At 37.5% G+C, this 15,335-nt stretch overlaps 2 protein-coding genes across 3 annotated transcripts in view; one reads left to right on the top strand and one right to left on the bottom strand.

Annotated features, from left to right (window-relative positions):
* The window catches only part of slit2 (slit homolog 2 (Drosophila)), a 98,872-nt gene extending 97,180 nt beyond the window's left edge, over nucleotides 1-1,692 (top strand). Inside the window, 1 exon segment of the mRNA XM_025907993.1 lies at nucleotides 2-1,692. Within this exon segment, the coding sequence (XP_025763778.1) occupies nucleotides 2-139 (138 nt within the window). The 3' untranslated portion in view covers nucleotides 140-1,692.
* A 773-nt stretch (nucleotides 1,693-2,465) lies between these two features.
* On the bottom strand, nucleotides 2,466-14,300 carry LOC100694526 (intelectin). Of its 2 annotated transcripts, none has more exons than XM_019359887.2 (9): nucleotides 14,210-14,300; nucleotides 14,029-14,115; nucleotides 13,767-13,913; nucleotides 11,597-11,844; nucleotides 10,689-10,925; nucleotides 9,088-9,252; nucleotides 4,037-4,154; nucleotides 3,658-3,764; nucleotides 2,466-3,576 (listed from the first exon to the last, which is right to left on the bottom strand). In XM_019359887.2, exons 1-9 carry the CDS (start codon nucleotides 14,223-14,225, stop codon nucleotides 3,430-3,432), a joined length of 1,272 nt encoding a protein of 423 aa, XP_019215432.1. In that variant the 5' UTR covers nucleotides 14,226-14,300; the 3' UTR covers nucleotides 2,466-3,429. The 2 variants fall into 2 exon arrangements, with proteins under 2 accessions (XP_019215432.1, XP_019215433.1); XM_019359888.2 differs by lacking the exons at nucleotides 2,466-3,576; nucleotides 3,658-3,764; nucleotides 4,037-4,154 and adding exons at nucleotides 7,252-7,619; nucleotides 7,736-7,842; nucleotides 8,266-8,383.
* Nucleotides 14,301-15,335: the final 1,035 nt, after the last annotated feature.

The following is a 15,335-nucleotide window of genomic DNA, read 5'->3' on the forward strand; positions in this document are numbered from 1 at the left end:
GAGCAGAAGGACAGGGCACCTGCTGCACCCCCTTCGCAGCAAACGCAGGAAATACACCTTCCAGTGCACTGACGGGTCTTCTTTTGTCCAGGAAGTGGAGAAAGTTGTCAAGTGCGGCTGTACAAAGTGTTCTTTATAAAAAAAAGAAAGAAAGAAAAAACAGAGACAACACCCTCGGCAGATTTTTCTGTTCTCCAGATATGTTCTGTGTTCCTGCTCGCCTTACTTGATCCCCCAACCCCTGTTGTCCAAGATCCCAATTCCCTGTGAGGAAACCATGCACAGTACCCCCCACCACCTTTTTTAAACCCTGAAAAAACAAACAAAAAAAGTTTCTTTTCTTGTCAGTGCTGGACTGATGATTGATGCTTCCTCGGTGGGGATGTCGAATTGTATTGTAAAGTACGAAAACAGACTTATTTTTTATTATGAAGTGGAGAAAAAGACAAAAAAAAAAACCACACACACACACACACAGAAGTTAACTTTTTCCTTGTATCTACTTCTTTTTGTTGGTCATGATGACTCCAATGGTGTGCCACACTTGTCTCTTCCCTGGAGGACTGACGTGTCACTGACAGCTGACCACTTCCTGACCACAGACTTCCTGCTTCCTGTCCCCCAGTTGTGTGTTTTAGGAGTAACCTTAGTACCACAGACTCACCACTAGGAGGAGCTGCGTTAAGGCACTGGGAGAGGGCGAGCAGTGACAACCTTCACAAGAAACCACCACTGCAGTCTGCAGTCTCCCTTTTAACAGACCTCCTGAACCCTCTGAGACTGTGTGCATGATCCTCCACACAGCTGTGCTCAATCATGTGCTATTTTCTACAGCTACTGAACAACACACACACAAACACACATAAATACTCTCACCTATAGAGGTAAACATATTACCTGCCAGGATAAACACACTTCAGTCCGTTTATTCTGCCCCCAGTCATGAATGACAAGTATTTATTGTATCATAAATACCTGTACTTATTCAGTAGATTCCCCATGTATCAATCTGATTCTTTTAATATATATTAATTTATACAGTATTTGTCCTTATTTTTGTATTAAAAAGACATAATCTGTCAAGATAGCTGAACTAACAAAATGGTGTCCTTTATTTTGGTTGAAGAGAAGTTGTTTTTTTCTTTTTTTTGGATCACTGAAACTTGTGCTTGCCAGAGACCTTTAGTTACATTTTAATCTGCAAATGTGACGTGAAGACATTGTATATTTTTGTCGCGTTTCCTGGGAGTTTGTACTGTGCCATTACCAGAAGGTCTTTATATTAGAGTATAAATGTATAGATAATTTCCCTACCTATGTATTTCACACACAGATCTTGTGAGTAGCATTGACCCTAGAGGATGCTTAGGACTGTTTTTACCTTTTTAACAAATTTATGCTTAAAGAATACTGTGACTTTTTTCTAAATGAAACTACTTTGTTAGCCCCTTGGTCTCCGATGTTAACATGTTGCTGCTAAGTTTTTGTACCGTAGACTTGGATCCTGATCTGTATGTTATATAGAACTTCCTGCTCCTACTGTACGGGGGGCACCTTGTGTAACAGATAAATATGTCCCCCCCTCCACCACTACACATGTGCATTGTGCTTTATATTTCCCCGTCTCCATCCCCAGACTAATGTCAGTTCCCTGACTGATGTTTGTTTATTAAACACAATATTTACCTCACACTTCTCAGCTTATCTTTTCTGTCACGCTAAGATACACCGAGGAGAACGATTATTAAAGACTGGAGGCCAATAATGTGAAAAATAAACTCCCGTTATTTTGAATTTTTTTTGCATAGTGCAGAAAATCGAGAATACACCAGAAATCCTCACCTGTACCCCCTTTCATCCCCTTTCTTTAACTTGTTAAATATTTAATCATCTTAATTGTCTTTCATTTTCTTTTAGTGTTTCTGAGGAATTCAGAGGATACACACAACAATAAGAACAATTTTATTCTTGCAATATTTTACCAATACATGTTTTCCGACTAGAGTATTCTTCCATAAGAGTTTTGTTTTGTTTTTTTAAGTTTCTAGCTCAGCTGATTTATTAAATAAATAAGATGTGCATTATTCCTAAAAAGAAAAAAATGAAGACCTACATTTATATTCATCATTTCTGTTTGCAGTGCAGTCCTTAGCTGTCTTAACTAAAGGTTGTATCAGACCCATGGTCGTAATAAGTCAGGTAAGTAAAATGGTAGAGACGTAAAAAAAAAAGCAGTTACATTTACCGCAAGCTCAGCATTCATTGTTAAATGTTACAGTTTTGTATTTTCAGCTCTGGTGTTACTGTTTAGAAATGTTTGGATTTAGTTTAAGCTAGTTTCAGTCTTAGTTTTAGGGGAATTTTTGTTTTTCTTGTTTTTCTTATTATTATTATATGAAGAGTGTTTGTCCGGCTAAAATTTGGAAAGGTCAGAACAGGTATTACAATAAAAACACAACACTTTGTGAGGCTGGGTATTTGCTCATTTAGTTATCTCAAGTCTCATCAAACAAATGCATCATACTCGCTGTGTTGTCAAAAACTACAAGTAAGGACATTTACTGCAAATATTTGTATTTTGTTTTTATTTCAAAAAATCATTTCAGTTAGTTTTCAAGTGTTGGTTTTGTTTGTTTGTTCATTTGTTTGTCTGTCTGTCTTTTAGGTTAAATAAAACCACACCTAGTCTTAGTTTTTAATATAGTTCTAGATCAGGTTAATAACATTCTAATCAAAGCAGGCTTTCCAGGGAAAAGCATTTCATCATTACCACATTTCTTACTAAACCGTCAGTGAAAATTTGCTGTTTAACTAATCAGACCTTTAGTTCCAGAAGAATCAGAGGACACACATCACACAAGGGAACAAATGTGCAAACTTTAGACCTCCAGCATCTGTTTGAAGTTCATGGCTATATCCAGCCAGTGTGGCCAGTTTTTCTTTCAGCTATAGGTGACCTCTAGACCAACCTTACACCTGACGGTTTTCATGTCATGAGCTGTCAGTGGAAGCAATGGACGCAACATTAAAAAACTCAGTTTCACTGATTAGTCCTGAGTAATTTAGGTCTTGTCAATAATAGTGAGGATGACTTAGATACAAATTTTTTTTCATAAAAATTGAAGGTTAGACCGTGACCATGAAAACTATTCGCAGTTCATTTTTCTTTTTCTCTGCTGACTAAAACAAACTGTCAAATGAATTCCAATAAACACAACTTTGAATGTTTCGTGTAACTACACAGTTCAATAGTGCCATCTATGGTTTGTGTTGCTTAATTACAAATGACTCTTTCACTGACAACTTCTGATTTGTTCTCCAATAAAAGAGAAATTTTGTGATTGATGACTGTACAAATAAACCTGATGTCACCTGATCTGGTTACAGCTGGGACTGACTATAGTCGAAGTTACATGTACACAAACCCACTCAGTGGTAAAACAGTAAGACAGCAGCCTCGGTCATCTCTTTGGAGGCGCTCCAGCCTTGCTCCTTGCCCAGTCTGTCATAGTCAAATGATGGGAAGTCCCCACACTGCTCCTCAGGGTTGAAATATCCTCCTCCTCCTATGCAATACTAAAAACAGGGTTTTTTACATCATGTGTACTTTGTTGTATTGACACAGTATAGGCAGATGTGTGACGACTGATTACTCACGTGTTCAGTGTTGCAACCGACAGTGGGCTTGACACCAGAGCAGATAGCCATGGCTGCAGATTCCCAGTTTATTGCTCTGAAAGTGATGAAGCCTGGTTCAAACTCCCCTTTCATTCAAACAAAGAAACAAACAAACAAATTCAATAATTAAATAAACATTCATATGACAACTGGTTTAATTAATAGAGTAAGTTCATAAATACTTAAAAACTCAGTTATTCATTTTGTGTTGCAAGTTTAAACAACTATTTTATGTGTAAAATATATAAAAGACTCTCATTACATATTAATTGATGCAAACAGTGATCAAGATTGATGGTAACATTGTCTTCTAATGGTCCAAAATATCATTTTCAATCTGATTAAATGAGCTTCTTACTTCTTGGATTGGGTCCATACAACTTTTTGGTGGACTCCACGTCTCCGTGGTCATACACGATGGGAATAGCTGGCCCTCTGTCACTGCACGTTCCAACTTTGTATCTCACTGGATATTGCTGCAACAGTGTGGGGGGGGGGTTTGTCATGAGTGTGTATGTACAGACACACACACACACACACACAGAAACACACACATATATGTATAAAAGTAAAGAGTAAAGCCTCTGAAAATTGATCCAGTGGTTTATATTCTGTATTAAAAAAAACGTTTTCCAAGAACATTTTGAAGTGGATGGCAGGATCAGAATTTGGCATAAACAATATGAAGGCGTGGCTCCATCCTGTCTTGTATCAACAATTAAGCCTGGTTGTGATGCAAAGGTGGTGTAATATTTTCTTGGCACACTTTGGCCACAAGGAATTGAGGCAGTTCAGAAGGCAAAAGGGATCCAAGTTGGTATCAACTAAGTATGTCTCTAATAAAGTGACCGGTGAGTCATCCTCTTGTTCAGTTGTGCTCTGGGGTCTCTCACTTCTCTTTCTTTTCTGGTTAGAACCAGTTTGTATTGTTCTTTGCAGGAAGTAGTAGACACATATCTATGATATCATCAATGTTCAGCTCACAATTTTCCTGCATGAAACAGCCTTTATTTCTCGGGACAAGTATACCATTGACGTAGCAGACAACTAACAATCTTTTCACAGGAATTTTTGAAACTTTAAAACGTTCCAACGTTACACCAACGTTCCACCTTGGGAAACGGCTGATTTACTACAGAATATAAACTACTGGATCAATTTTCAGAAGCTTTTCCTCTTGATCATTTATGTTTTTGAAATTTACAAATTAATAAATTCTTCAGAGCTTTAATTACCTTGAACAGCTGAAAGAGGTTCCCTCCATACAATGTGAGGAACTGGTTTTCAGTGTGGTAGCGGAGGATATTTTGCTTTTCTTTTCAAATAAAATTTTTATGACATCCCACGCCCACCTGCACCTAACCAATTCAGTGACATAAGCTGGAACTGTAGCTTATAACCAGCTAAATAGACCTTAATATCAAAAGTGTTTTTTCCTACGGTAAATATTTTATCTATGATATTAATTGGTGTTTAATACTGTTATTTACATCATGGTTAAGATACACAATCAGACGATAAATCAAGGAATTTAATTGTTGCTTCTTCTTGTTGTATCCTGTGAGCATTTCTGTCTAAACAGTTCATCTGGCAAGAAACTGATGAGTTGGCAACAAATTAACCACTGCAGTGTGTTGCATTTTATGATCTCACAATCAGTTTTAAGTAAATTAAGTAAAGTGCTTCAGTTAATGTTACTTTCCAGCACTGTTTTTACCACCACGGCTGATTTTACCTTAAAGTCATCAGAAGTGGGGCTCTCTACTGTTCCAAAGGTGTTTCTGTTGGACCAGTTTCCGTCTCCATCCGGCAGGTTAGCATTGTTGCCCTGCTGGCTGGACCAGCGATCACCGGCTGTGCACCTTCCATAAATGCCGTTCTCATGGACGCTCGCCACCAGCGTCCATCCGCCTCCCGCAGTAGTCATATCACAGTAAGTCTGGTACAGCATGCCATTAGCTGTGGTGAGGTAGTACACTCCATCTGGAAACAAAGTATTAAGAAAACACAGTTTCATTTTAAGAGGGTAGAAATATCCTGAATTAATGAGTGTTGCCCATTTAATAATTATGACTTGAGATTTGTGTGATTGTATTGTCCTCACCTTCATATTCGCCATATCGGTCCTTGATCTCTTTACAGCTTCTTGCAATATAAGTGAATCTGTTCCTCAGTTTCTTCAGCTATTCAAAGTCTTCTTCCTCACGTGTGGTTTCTGTGCATTTTGCTGAAAACAAAGTCAAGAAAATGTGAGAAAGCACACATGTAAAGCAATTTGGAGATTTGGAATTGTGTGAAAAATATAATAGAAAACAATTTGGTCCTTTAAGTTAGAAATTTAAGTGCAGAAATTTCTATCTGCAGTCCAGATCTTTCACAAGCTGAAAATATTTGGTGCATCAAACAAAAAATGAGGGGAAAAAAAAGATCCAGGACTGTTTTTTCAGGTTAAAAAGTTTATTTGTTTTCTGGGTTCTTTTGTAAATAAAATATTTACACAGAAACGCAACTTTTTGGTATTTCTAATATCTGTCTGAAATTCATAGCTGTATTCTGCCCACAGTCAAAGCGTCCATTGTCTCTTTCAGGTTCATTATATTTTCAAAAGTATTCATTCAGCCATTCAAATCACTCAATTCATGTGTTCCAATTACTTCCGTGGCCACAGTTGTATAAAAATCAATCACACAGGCATGGAGACTGCTGCTACATTTGTGAAAGAATGGGTCAGTCTGAGGAGTTCACTACTAAATATTCTACAGTCAGTGGTTAGTGGTATTAAAACAAAGTGGAAACAATTGGGAACGACAGCAGCTCAGCCACAAAATGGTCAGCGGACACTGAGGCGCATAGTGCACAGAGATCAACAACTTTCTTCAGAGCCCATCACTACATACTGCTCTAGAGTGCAGTGCAGTGAAGGCGTGTTTCTTGAAGTAACGAATCACATTCAGTCTGGCAATCTGATGACCAAGTCTGGGTTTTGTGTTTGCGAGAAGAACAGTACTTTTCTGATTATACTGTGTCGAGTGTAAAGTTTGGTGTAGAGGGATTATGGTGCAAGGTTGTTCCTCAGGAGCTGAGCTCAGCACCTTAGTTCCAGTGAGAGGAAGTCTTGATGCTTCAACATCCCAAGACATTTTGGAGAATTTCCTGTTCCCAACTTTGTGGGTTTGGGGATGACCCCTTTCTGTTCCAACATGACTGCAAACCAGTGCAGTCATGTTCATCCATATATTTATATCCATAAATAAATGGATGAGCGAGTCTGGTGTGGTGAAGAACTAAACTGGCCTGCACAGAGTCCTGACCTTAACACAACAGAGCACCTTTGGGATGAATTAGAGCAGCGAATGGGATGTTACTCAAGTTTATCTCCTTGTGAAGGCAGACGAGCAAATACTTTTGGCAATATAGTGTATAGGTGATCTCCAAACTGGTATCATTGGTATAATAACTGGTTTATTGGTAACAAATAAACTGCCAATATTGTCCGTTCATATTTATATTTGTCTCCAGCATTTCATGTCTACTGACTATTAAAAACAAGTACCCAAAATAATTTCAGAGAGCTCATCTTTTAATCATTTTATTTGAATACACAGTTCATTACTGCTGGTGTGTGCCTTAATTACAAATGACTCTTAATATCTCTCAATTACCTTTTTTTTTTTTTGATATATAGAAACTATGTGATTAATATATGTTTAAAAAAAATCTGTACAGTCTTCCCTGATCTGGTTACAGCTGGGACAGCTGAACAGACTATAGTCGAGGCTACATGTACACAAATCCTCTCAGCGGTAAAACAGTAAGACAGCAGCCTCGGTCATCTCTCTGGAGGCGCTCCAGCCTTGATACCCGCCCAGTCTGTCATAGTCAAAGGATGGGAAGTCCCCACATTGCTCAGGGTGGAAATATCCTCCTCCTCCTATACAGTACTGCAAACACGTACACACACACACACACACACACACACACAAATATTGCCAGCACACTTGATACCATTTGTTGTGATGACTCATTGCCAGCAGATGTGTGATGATTGACTACTCACATGTTCAGTGTTGTAACCAACAGTCGGCTTGACACCAGAGCAGATAGCCATGGCGGCACGTTCACGGTTTATAGCCCTGAATGTGATGAAGCCTGGTTCAAATTCATCTTTCAAACGGAAAACATGAAACCAAATATATTTAAACACCAAATTATGAAATTGAAAAAAAATGATTTAAGTCTTAACACTGTGTTGCAATTTACACAAAAAATAAGCAAACATTTAATGCTAATCCAGATCTATATTTGACATTATCCAGTGATGGTAAAAACAAAAAATATTGGTGGGCACCAGTGCTACCCCTTCTAGCAGTGCAGCCTTCTAGCAGACACACCTAATGGTATCAATTTCAAAATCCTGCATCGCCTTGTTAAGCTCCTACATTTCCTCATTCTCAAGCGACATTCACAAACTTAAGTGTCATCCCCAACCGACCGCCCAGGGTGACAACTATACTCTATCAGCCATTATGGCTAATGGTTAAAAAACCTCTCTATTATCATTATTTTCTTCATACATGATCTTCTTACTTCTTGAATTGGGTCCATACAACATTCTGGTGGACTCCTTATCCCCGTGGTCGTATACGATGGGAATAGCTGGCCCTCTGTCACCACATGACCCAACATTGTATCTCACTGGATATTGCTGAAAAGATGACACAGTCTTATCATGTGTAGATCTGCAGGTTTGTTTGTGTAGTTAACAATATTTTTAACCACTGTTTTATTTTATACTAAAAAAGTCTCAGCGCTAACTGGTTAGAAGTGGCTCAGTGCTGGAGTTATTTGTATATCTGTAAATAGTTTCTGACGGAAAAGCAAACAAATGTAATGCTTTTGAAAATACATTTTAAAAATCCACATGTGTAGCTGTGTGAATATGATTTTCTGGCTTCTGTGGAACAGCTACAGGCAAAAAGAGAAGACCACAGAGAAAAATGACCAAACCTGGAGAAAAAATAATGTCTGAAGGGAGTGAAGGAGTGCAGCATCTCTGTTTTGGCGAGGTAACTTCTTACCATTTATTTAAATTTAACACTATCAATTTAATTGTACAGGACATTTTGACAGAAAGGCGTCATAAGTGCAATATTCTTTCTATGTGTGAGTCTTCAAGTGTTACAGAAAGAGAAAGAAATGCAAATAAAAACATTTATTTTTCAGTTTCCTTTCCCCATGCACAGACCACCCAAAGAAAGAGATCAATGGCAACAATTATTTGTACAAAGTATCACCCATCCAGTAGTACCACTGTGTTAATGTCAGACACTAGCTGCCATGTAACTTATACCTAGCAGGTTGTGATCTTTTACCCTGGTTATAAGTTCGGTTTCTGTACAGCTAAATTACCTTGAAGAGCTGAAAGAGATTTCCTCCATACAGTCTGAGGAAGCGGTTTCCAGTGTGGTAGCGGAGGACGGCTGCAGCTTCCAGGTTCCAGAATTCCAGCGGGAAGTTGTTGGGAATGTGCCACACAGACATGTCCTCAGCTGTTATATCGTAGTAACCTGGATTCTGGGAACGTGCACACACTACTGTGACACTACTAATGATTTTAATTAAAACTTTTGCCACAATTCTTTTACAACAGATAGATTTAAATAGTTCCATTTGCTCAGTTTTTTTTTTTTATCTTTGAATTTAGTCATCTTAACCTCCTAAGACCCGAACTCTTCCACGGCATACATTTTTAATTTGTCTTTGATATTTGGGCATATTGGGGCCCAATAAATGTAAAAACAAAGAATTACCAGATTTTTTTTTTTTACCTTATTTTTGTATTTAAGAAAAATAAGAGCCACATATGAGGATATTTGTTTAACATTTTGATAGAACAGTAGCAGTATAATGTCCTCATAAGTGGATATCAGGCCCATGTAGAGCAAAATTGAGTATTTTGGTCTAAATAACCCAAAATGTGATGTCCACATATGTAGATGCCAGGTCCTAGGAGGTTAAATTTATAAAATATCAAATGAAATTACAAAACAAAGTCTATAAAACAGGAATCCAAAATTATGGAGGACCACAAGAGCCATGTGCATCGAAATAAAGATTTCTGTGCTTAAATAATGAATTGTAGAATAAATTTTGCATTTGTAAATTCATTTTTGAATTCCAATTTAATAAACTGCATTTCAAAATCAATCAATCAATTCAAAATTGCATGGGGAATCACAAAAAACATGGTCAGACAAAAGACACAGACACTACAGGAGCAGATAAACCAATGATCTGACAAGGAAATAAAACTAACGAAATTCATGAAAGAAAGTGTACTTTAGTGTACACTAAAGTGTAACAAGCAAGAAATAAAATATAAATCCTAAACACAGACTTATAGTGGTGACAGTGGAACAGGCACTAAAGGAAAGATGAGACAGAGGGAGGAACAGACATGGAAAACTCTTCTAGAGAAACAAAGTAATCAAAGCAGGGATCCAAGGACTCTAGAACAATGATAAAACACAAACTGAAATGTTATAATTAAGAATAGAAAAAAAAACAAAATGCTCAGGACCCTAGGACTATGTTATTTTTCTCCCTAAGCACCTAGGGAGTGAGTGTGTGTGTGTGTGTGTGTGTGTGTGTGTGTGTGTGTGTGTGAGAGAGAGAGAGAGAGAGAGAGAGAAACATCAATTAACAGGTTTAGCCTTTGTTGATATTAAAACCCACTTTATGGATGCCTTATCGTAGAACATCTAACAGGTTTGGAAAATCTGATGAGAAACTGATTAGAGACACCAAATTAATGTATTTTATTATCCTACCATACATTTTTTATGTATAACTTTAATATGCAATTTAATTACAATTAGTTAAATGCAGTGAAATAAAAAATATGAATTAAAAGAAAGTAAAAAGCAAAATACGGAATTACTTAACCAACCTTGAAATAAAATAAAGTAGTGTTAATGTCTCTTTTCACCACTGGTGACTTGTTATTTTACCTTAAAGTCATCAGAAGTGGCGCTCTCTACTGTTCCAAAGGTGTTTCTGTTGGACCAGTTCCCGTCTCCATCCGGCAGGTCAGGATTGCTGCCCTGCTGGCTGGACCAGCGATCACCCACAGTGCACCTCCCATAAATGCTGTTTTCATGGACGCTTGCCACCAGCGTCCATCCGCCTCCCGCAGTAGTCATATCACAGTAAGTCTGGTACAGCATGACATCATAGTAACCTGGATTCTGGGAATGTGCACACACTACTGCAATGACTTTAATTAAGACTTTTGCCACACTTATGCCATACTTATTTTGCAACATTTCATTTCACATCTCATTTCACTCAACCTTTGAAATCATGAAAGAGAACTTAATTTAAAAGTAAGTTTTGAAAAAGCAAAAGACCATTCCTAATTACAGAGACTCATAACAGATTCAGTAGAACAGACAGTAACAGCAAGATGAGACAGAGAGAGGAACAGACATGGAAAATGAGAAAAAAGAAATCAAAGCAGATATCCAAGGACTCAACAAGGGCTCTAAACTCTTTATTATGTTCCACCTATTTACCCTCAGGTACAGCTAGTTGCAGGTGATTGTAGCTAGCTAGTTTTAGATAGTAGAGTACAGTAAAGGTGCACAGTTCAAAGGTACGTTTTATTGAGTCTTTATCTTCTTTACATTTAGTTTCTGGTAAATCCAATTAGAAACAGAACTAAATGGATGTATTTTATTATCTTACTATGCTTTTTTATATGTAATGCTGATGTGAAATATTATTACAATCAGTTAAATGCAGTGGAATAAAATATGAGTTAAAAAGAAGTAGAAAGTAATAAATGGAATTACTTAACCAACCTCCAAATAAAGTGGTGTTAATGTCTCTTTTCACCACTGGTGACTTGTTATTTTACCTTAAAGTCATCAGAAGTGGCGCTCTCTACTGTTCCAAAGGTGTTTCTGTTGGACCAGTTCCCGTCTCCATCCGGCAGGTCAGCATTGTTGCCCTGCTGGCTGGACCAGCGATCACCCACAGTGCACCTCCCATAAACGCTGTTTTCATGGACGCTTGCCACCAGCGTCCATCCGCCTCCCGCAGTAGTCATATCACAGTAAGTCTGGTACAGCATGCCATTACCTGTAGTCAGGTAGTATACTCCATCTGGAAATGTTTTAGCATTAAGATAACATAGTTGAGTCTTAAGAGGACATAAGTAAGTAAGTAAGTAAGTAAGTAAGGTCTATTTATTAAGCGCTTTTCATAGACAGGCAGTCACAAAGCGCTGTACACAAAGGTTAAAATAAAGAAAACATTAAGTAATAAAACAGACAATATAAACAATGCAAATTCAAAACAATTCAAAAGTGTTGATTAACAGAAGGCCTGTTTAAACAAAAAAGTTTTTAACTGCTTTTTAAAGGATTCTCCAGAGTCAACCAAACATAGTTGTGGTGGTAGACTGTTCCACAGCCTTGGTGCCACAGACTGAAAGGCTCTGTCCCCTTTCGTCTTCAGTCATGTTCGGGGAACAACCAACAAACTCTGAGCCTGTGAGCAAAGACGACGAGCAGCAGTGTATTTTATAAGAAGCTTGGATAAATAATCTGGGGCCTGGCCATTTAGTGCTCTATATGTTAAAACAAGAATTTTAAAACGAATTCTAAAATCTACTGGGAGCCAATGTAAACAATATGAAATGGGAGTAATGTGAGCATGCTTGCTAGAGCGTGTTAGTAGCCTGGCCGCTGCATTTTGTATAGGTTGGAGGCGAGAAAGAGATGATTTGTCCAAGATGGTAAACAGGGCATTACAATAATCTAAACACGAAGACACAAATGCATGAATAATTTTTTCTAATTCAGCTGAGGAAACCATATGTCGCAGTTTAGAAATGTTCCTTAAATGAAATGAAGCAGGAACGAGACAAAGACTTTACATGTGAGTCTGTGAGAAGAATCGAATATTATTCCAAGATTTCAAATATTTGACTTGGCAGAAGGACAGAAAGAGGCAAGAACCTGACTGATTTTAGAATGTAGTTCAGAAGGAGCTACAATCATGGTCTCTGTTTTATTTTTGTTTAAAACAAGGTAATTGTTAGAAAGCCAATCGAAGATTTGAGTTAAACACTGGACTAGGGTGGACAGCCTATCCAGCTGGTGAGGCTTAAAAGACATATGCAGCTGAATGTCATCGGCATAGAAATGATAAGAAATGTCGCTAAAAGATTGAATAATTCCAGCTAAAGGGAGAATATAAAAAGAAAATAATAATGGACCCAAAACTGAGCTCTGTGGAACTCCACAGGTTAGGGGGGCAATGTTAGAGGTAAACCTGTCCGTCCTAACAGAAAAGGTCCTATCTGATAAGTAGGAAGAAAACCAGTCTAAGGCAGATCCAGATATGCCAGCCAAAACCTTCAACCTGTTAAGTAGGATTTTATGGTCAATGGTATCAAAGGCTGCACTGAGGTCAAGCAAAATGATCACAGAACAATCCCCTGCATCAGAAGCCATTAATAAATCATTATAGACCCTTAAGAGAGCAGTCTCAGTAGAGTGATGCTTTTGAAAGCCAGACTCAAAAGGGTCAGCAATCTGTAATCTGCATAGTAAGGACCTGAACTGATTTTCTACAATTTTTTCCAGTAATTTGCTTAAAAATGGCAATTTTGAAATTGGCCGGTAATTACTAGTTAAGCTAGGATCTAGATTCTGTTTTTTTAATAGAGGAGTTACCTCGGCATGTTTAAAATAGGATGGGACACTGCCTTGCCTCAGTGAACTGTTGATGATGGATAGCAATGTGGGACCAATGCTGGTCATTAAGTGTGATTGAAGAAAAGGAAGTAAATGACCCATGACACCGAGGGGTAACTTCAGGGAGGCACTTGAGGAGATTTTGGATCTCAGGTCCTTCACCTTATTTACAAAGTGATGGAGAGAAGTATTACAATCTTCATCAGAAAGTAATATAGCATGCTGAGTTGGAGGAGAAACGATACTGTTGATGGTAAATATAAATGCCATAAATGCCTTGGATTGTTGTGTTAAGTTAATGAAATGTGAACACATTGTCCTTACCTACTCGTTCATCATATCTGTCCCTGAGCTCTTTACAGCTCCTTACAACATACATGGATCTGTTCCTCACTTTCACCAAGTGCTCAAAATTTGTCCTGGTGAAGTTCTGCGTCCTCTCAGCATACTCTCTTGTTTCTGTGATATTTACTAAAAATTAAAGCAATTTAAGAATATTAAAATTTTGACAGCAGGAAGGGAAAGTACACAGAGCATATGTATTGTGTTGTATCACCTAAGACTAGTTCACGCATTTTTGAATTACCTATTTGTGAAGAAGGAACCTCTGCAAAGGACACGTGTTCCAATGACAGCAGACCCACAAAAAGCAAAAATATGTTGTGTAACATCTCTATGAGGGGAAAAAAACATTTAAACAATCAAACTCAGTGTTATTTCACACAACCATTCATAAGTTGTAGTAATTATTGTTAAGCTTACAAAACCTTTGAGAATATGCATGCGTGTGTTTTTACTTCACTTGTGTTGTTTTTCCTTCTTCGAAGAGATGTCTAACTAATAAATGAAACTGGTTTCGTGTACTGAGAAAGAAGTGGTGTGATGACCCTGAGTATGAGAAATGTTTATGAAGTTACACATATAAAGTTAGTGATTTTTTTTATTGTTTCCTTGTTGGCAGAATGATTTGTGTTGAGTCATACACCAATAATAACTAAGCAAATAGGGCTTTGATGTGTTGTCTGTCAGTTTCACTAGGACTGAAACCATGGTAATCTAGCGTAGCGTATACATTTGGCATCAATATCATAAATGACATAAATGAAAGTTTCCACACCCGAGTGATCAAGCACGCATCAAGACTTAACATGGAGAGCTGTTCAGAGTCAGTTTGATGTCGATATAGTCAATTTTTGTTCCACATGTTTACACTGACTGGCTAACTATATTGCTCAGGTTGGAAAATCTTGCAAAAAAAGAAATCTTCTCAAAGATATCGGTAATAATTTCTTGTTTTAGTGATATCAATGGTACAGGAGTTCAAAATGCATACAATGTGAAATCTGATCTCAGTTCTTTTTGAAGCTTTAATAAATGCTACATTACTAAAGAAATGTAAACGCTTTAATTTCTCTGCTCAAACATAGAATAATTCCCAGGAATTTTCACTCGTTTAGATTCATATTTTGAATGTAAGGGGTATTCATTTCTAAACTACAATTAAACAAAAAAAATCAAGTTTTTTTATTAAATCTCCATTTATAACTGTGAGGACACCCAATCCCGTGACATCTGGCAACCATCCCTCCTGTTTGGTTTTCACAAACTGTCGCAGTGTTGATGGATAACTATATTTTGTTGCAATTCATTGCAAAAATGAAACTAATACCAATTTTGGTAAGCTTTGATGTAATGACGCAATGGTTATTAAAGAATATTTTAGTGATCAAAAATTCATGCATGAATAAAAAGTCTGACAACAAACCTTGGTCTACTCTACTCAAAAAATTCTGAGCCAAAGTTTATTATAAATGTGGGCTCAGTCAAGTGAATCCAAAGGGAAAACCTGTCAAATGTTTTAGCTCAGATTTGGATCACTATAACGTTGCAATT

The sequence above is a fragment of the Oreochromis niloticus genome, linkage group LG6 (assembly GCF_001858045.2).
Source record: "Oreochromis niloticus isolate F11D_XX linkage group LG6, O_niloticus_UMD_NMBU, whole genome shotgun sequence".
Taxonomy (NCBI): Eukaryota; Metazoa; Chordata; class Actinopteri; order Cichliformes; family Cichlidae; genus Oreochromis; species Oreochromis niloticus.

Bases quoted from the DNA above. Each gene is read 5' to 3' on its own strand.
- LOC100694526 (XM_019359887.2), bottom strand. The intron at 13,914-14,028 runs GTAATTCAAAAA...TTTAATTTTTAG, and splicing joins GGTTCCTTCTTCACAAATAG to TAAATATCACAGAAACAAGA. The intron at 9,253-10,688 runs GTAAAATAACAA...GCACGTTCCCAG, and splicing joins CCACTTCTGATGACTTTAAG to AATCCAGGTTACTACGATAT.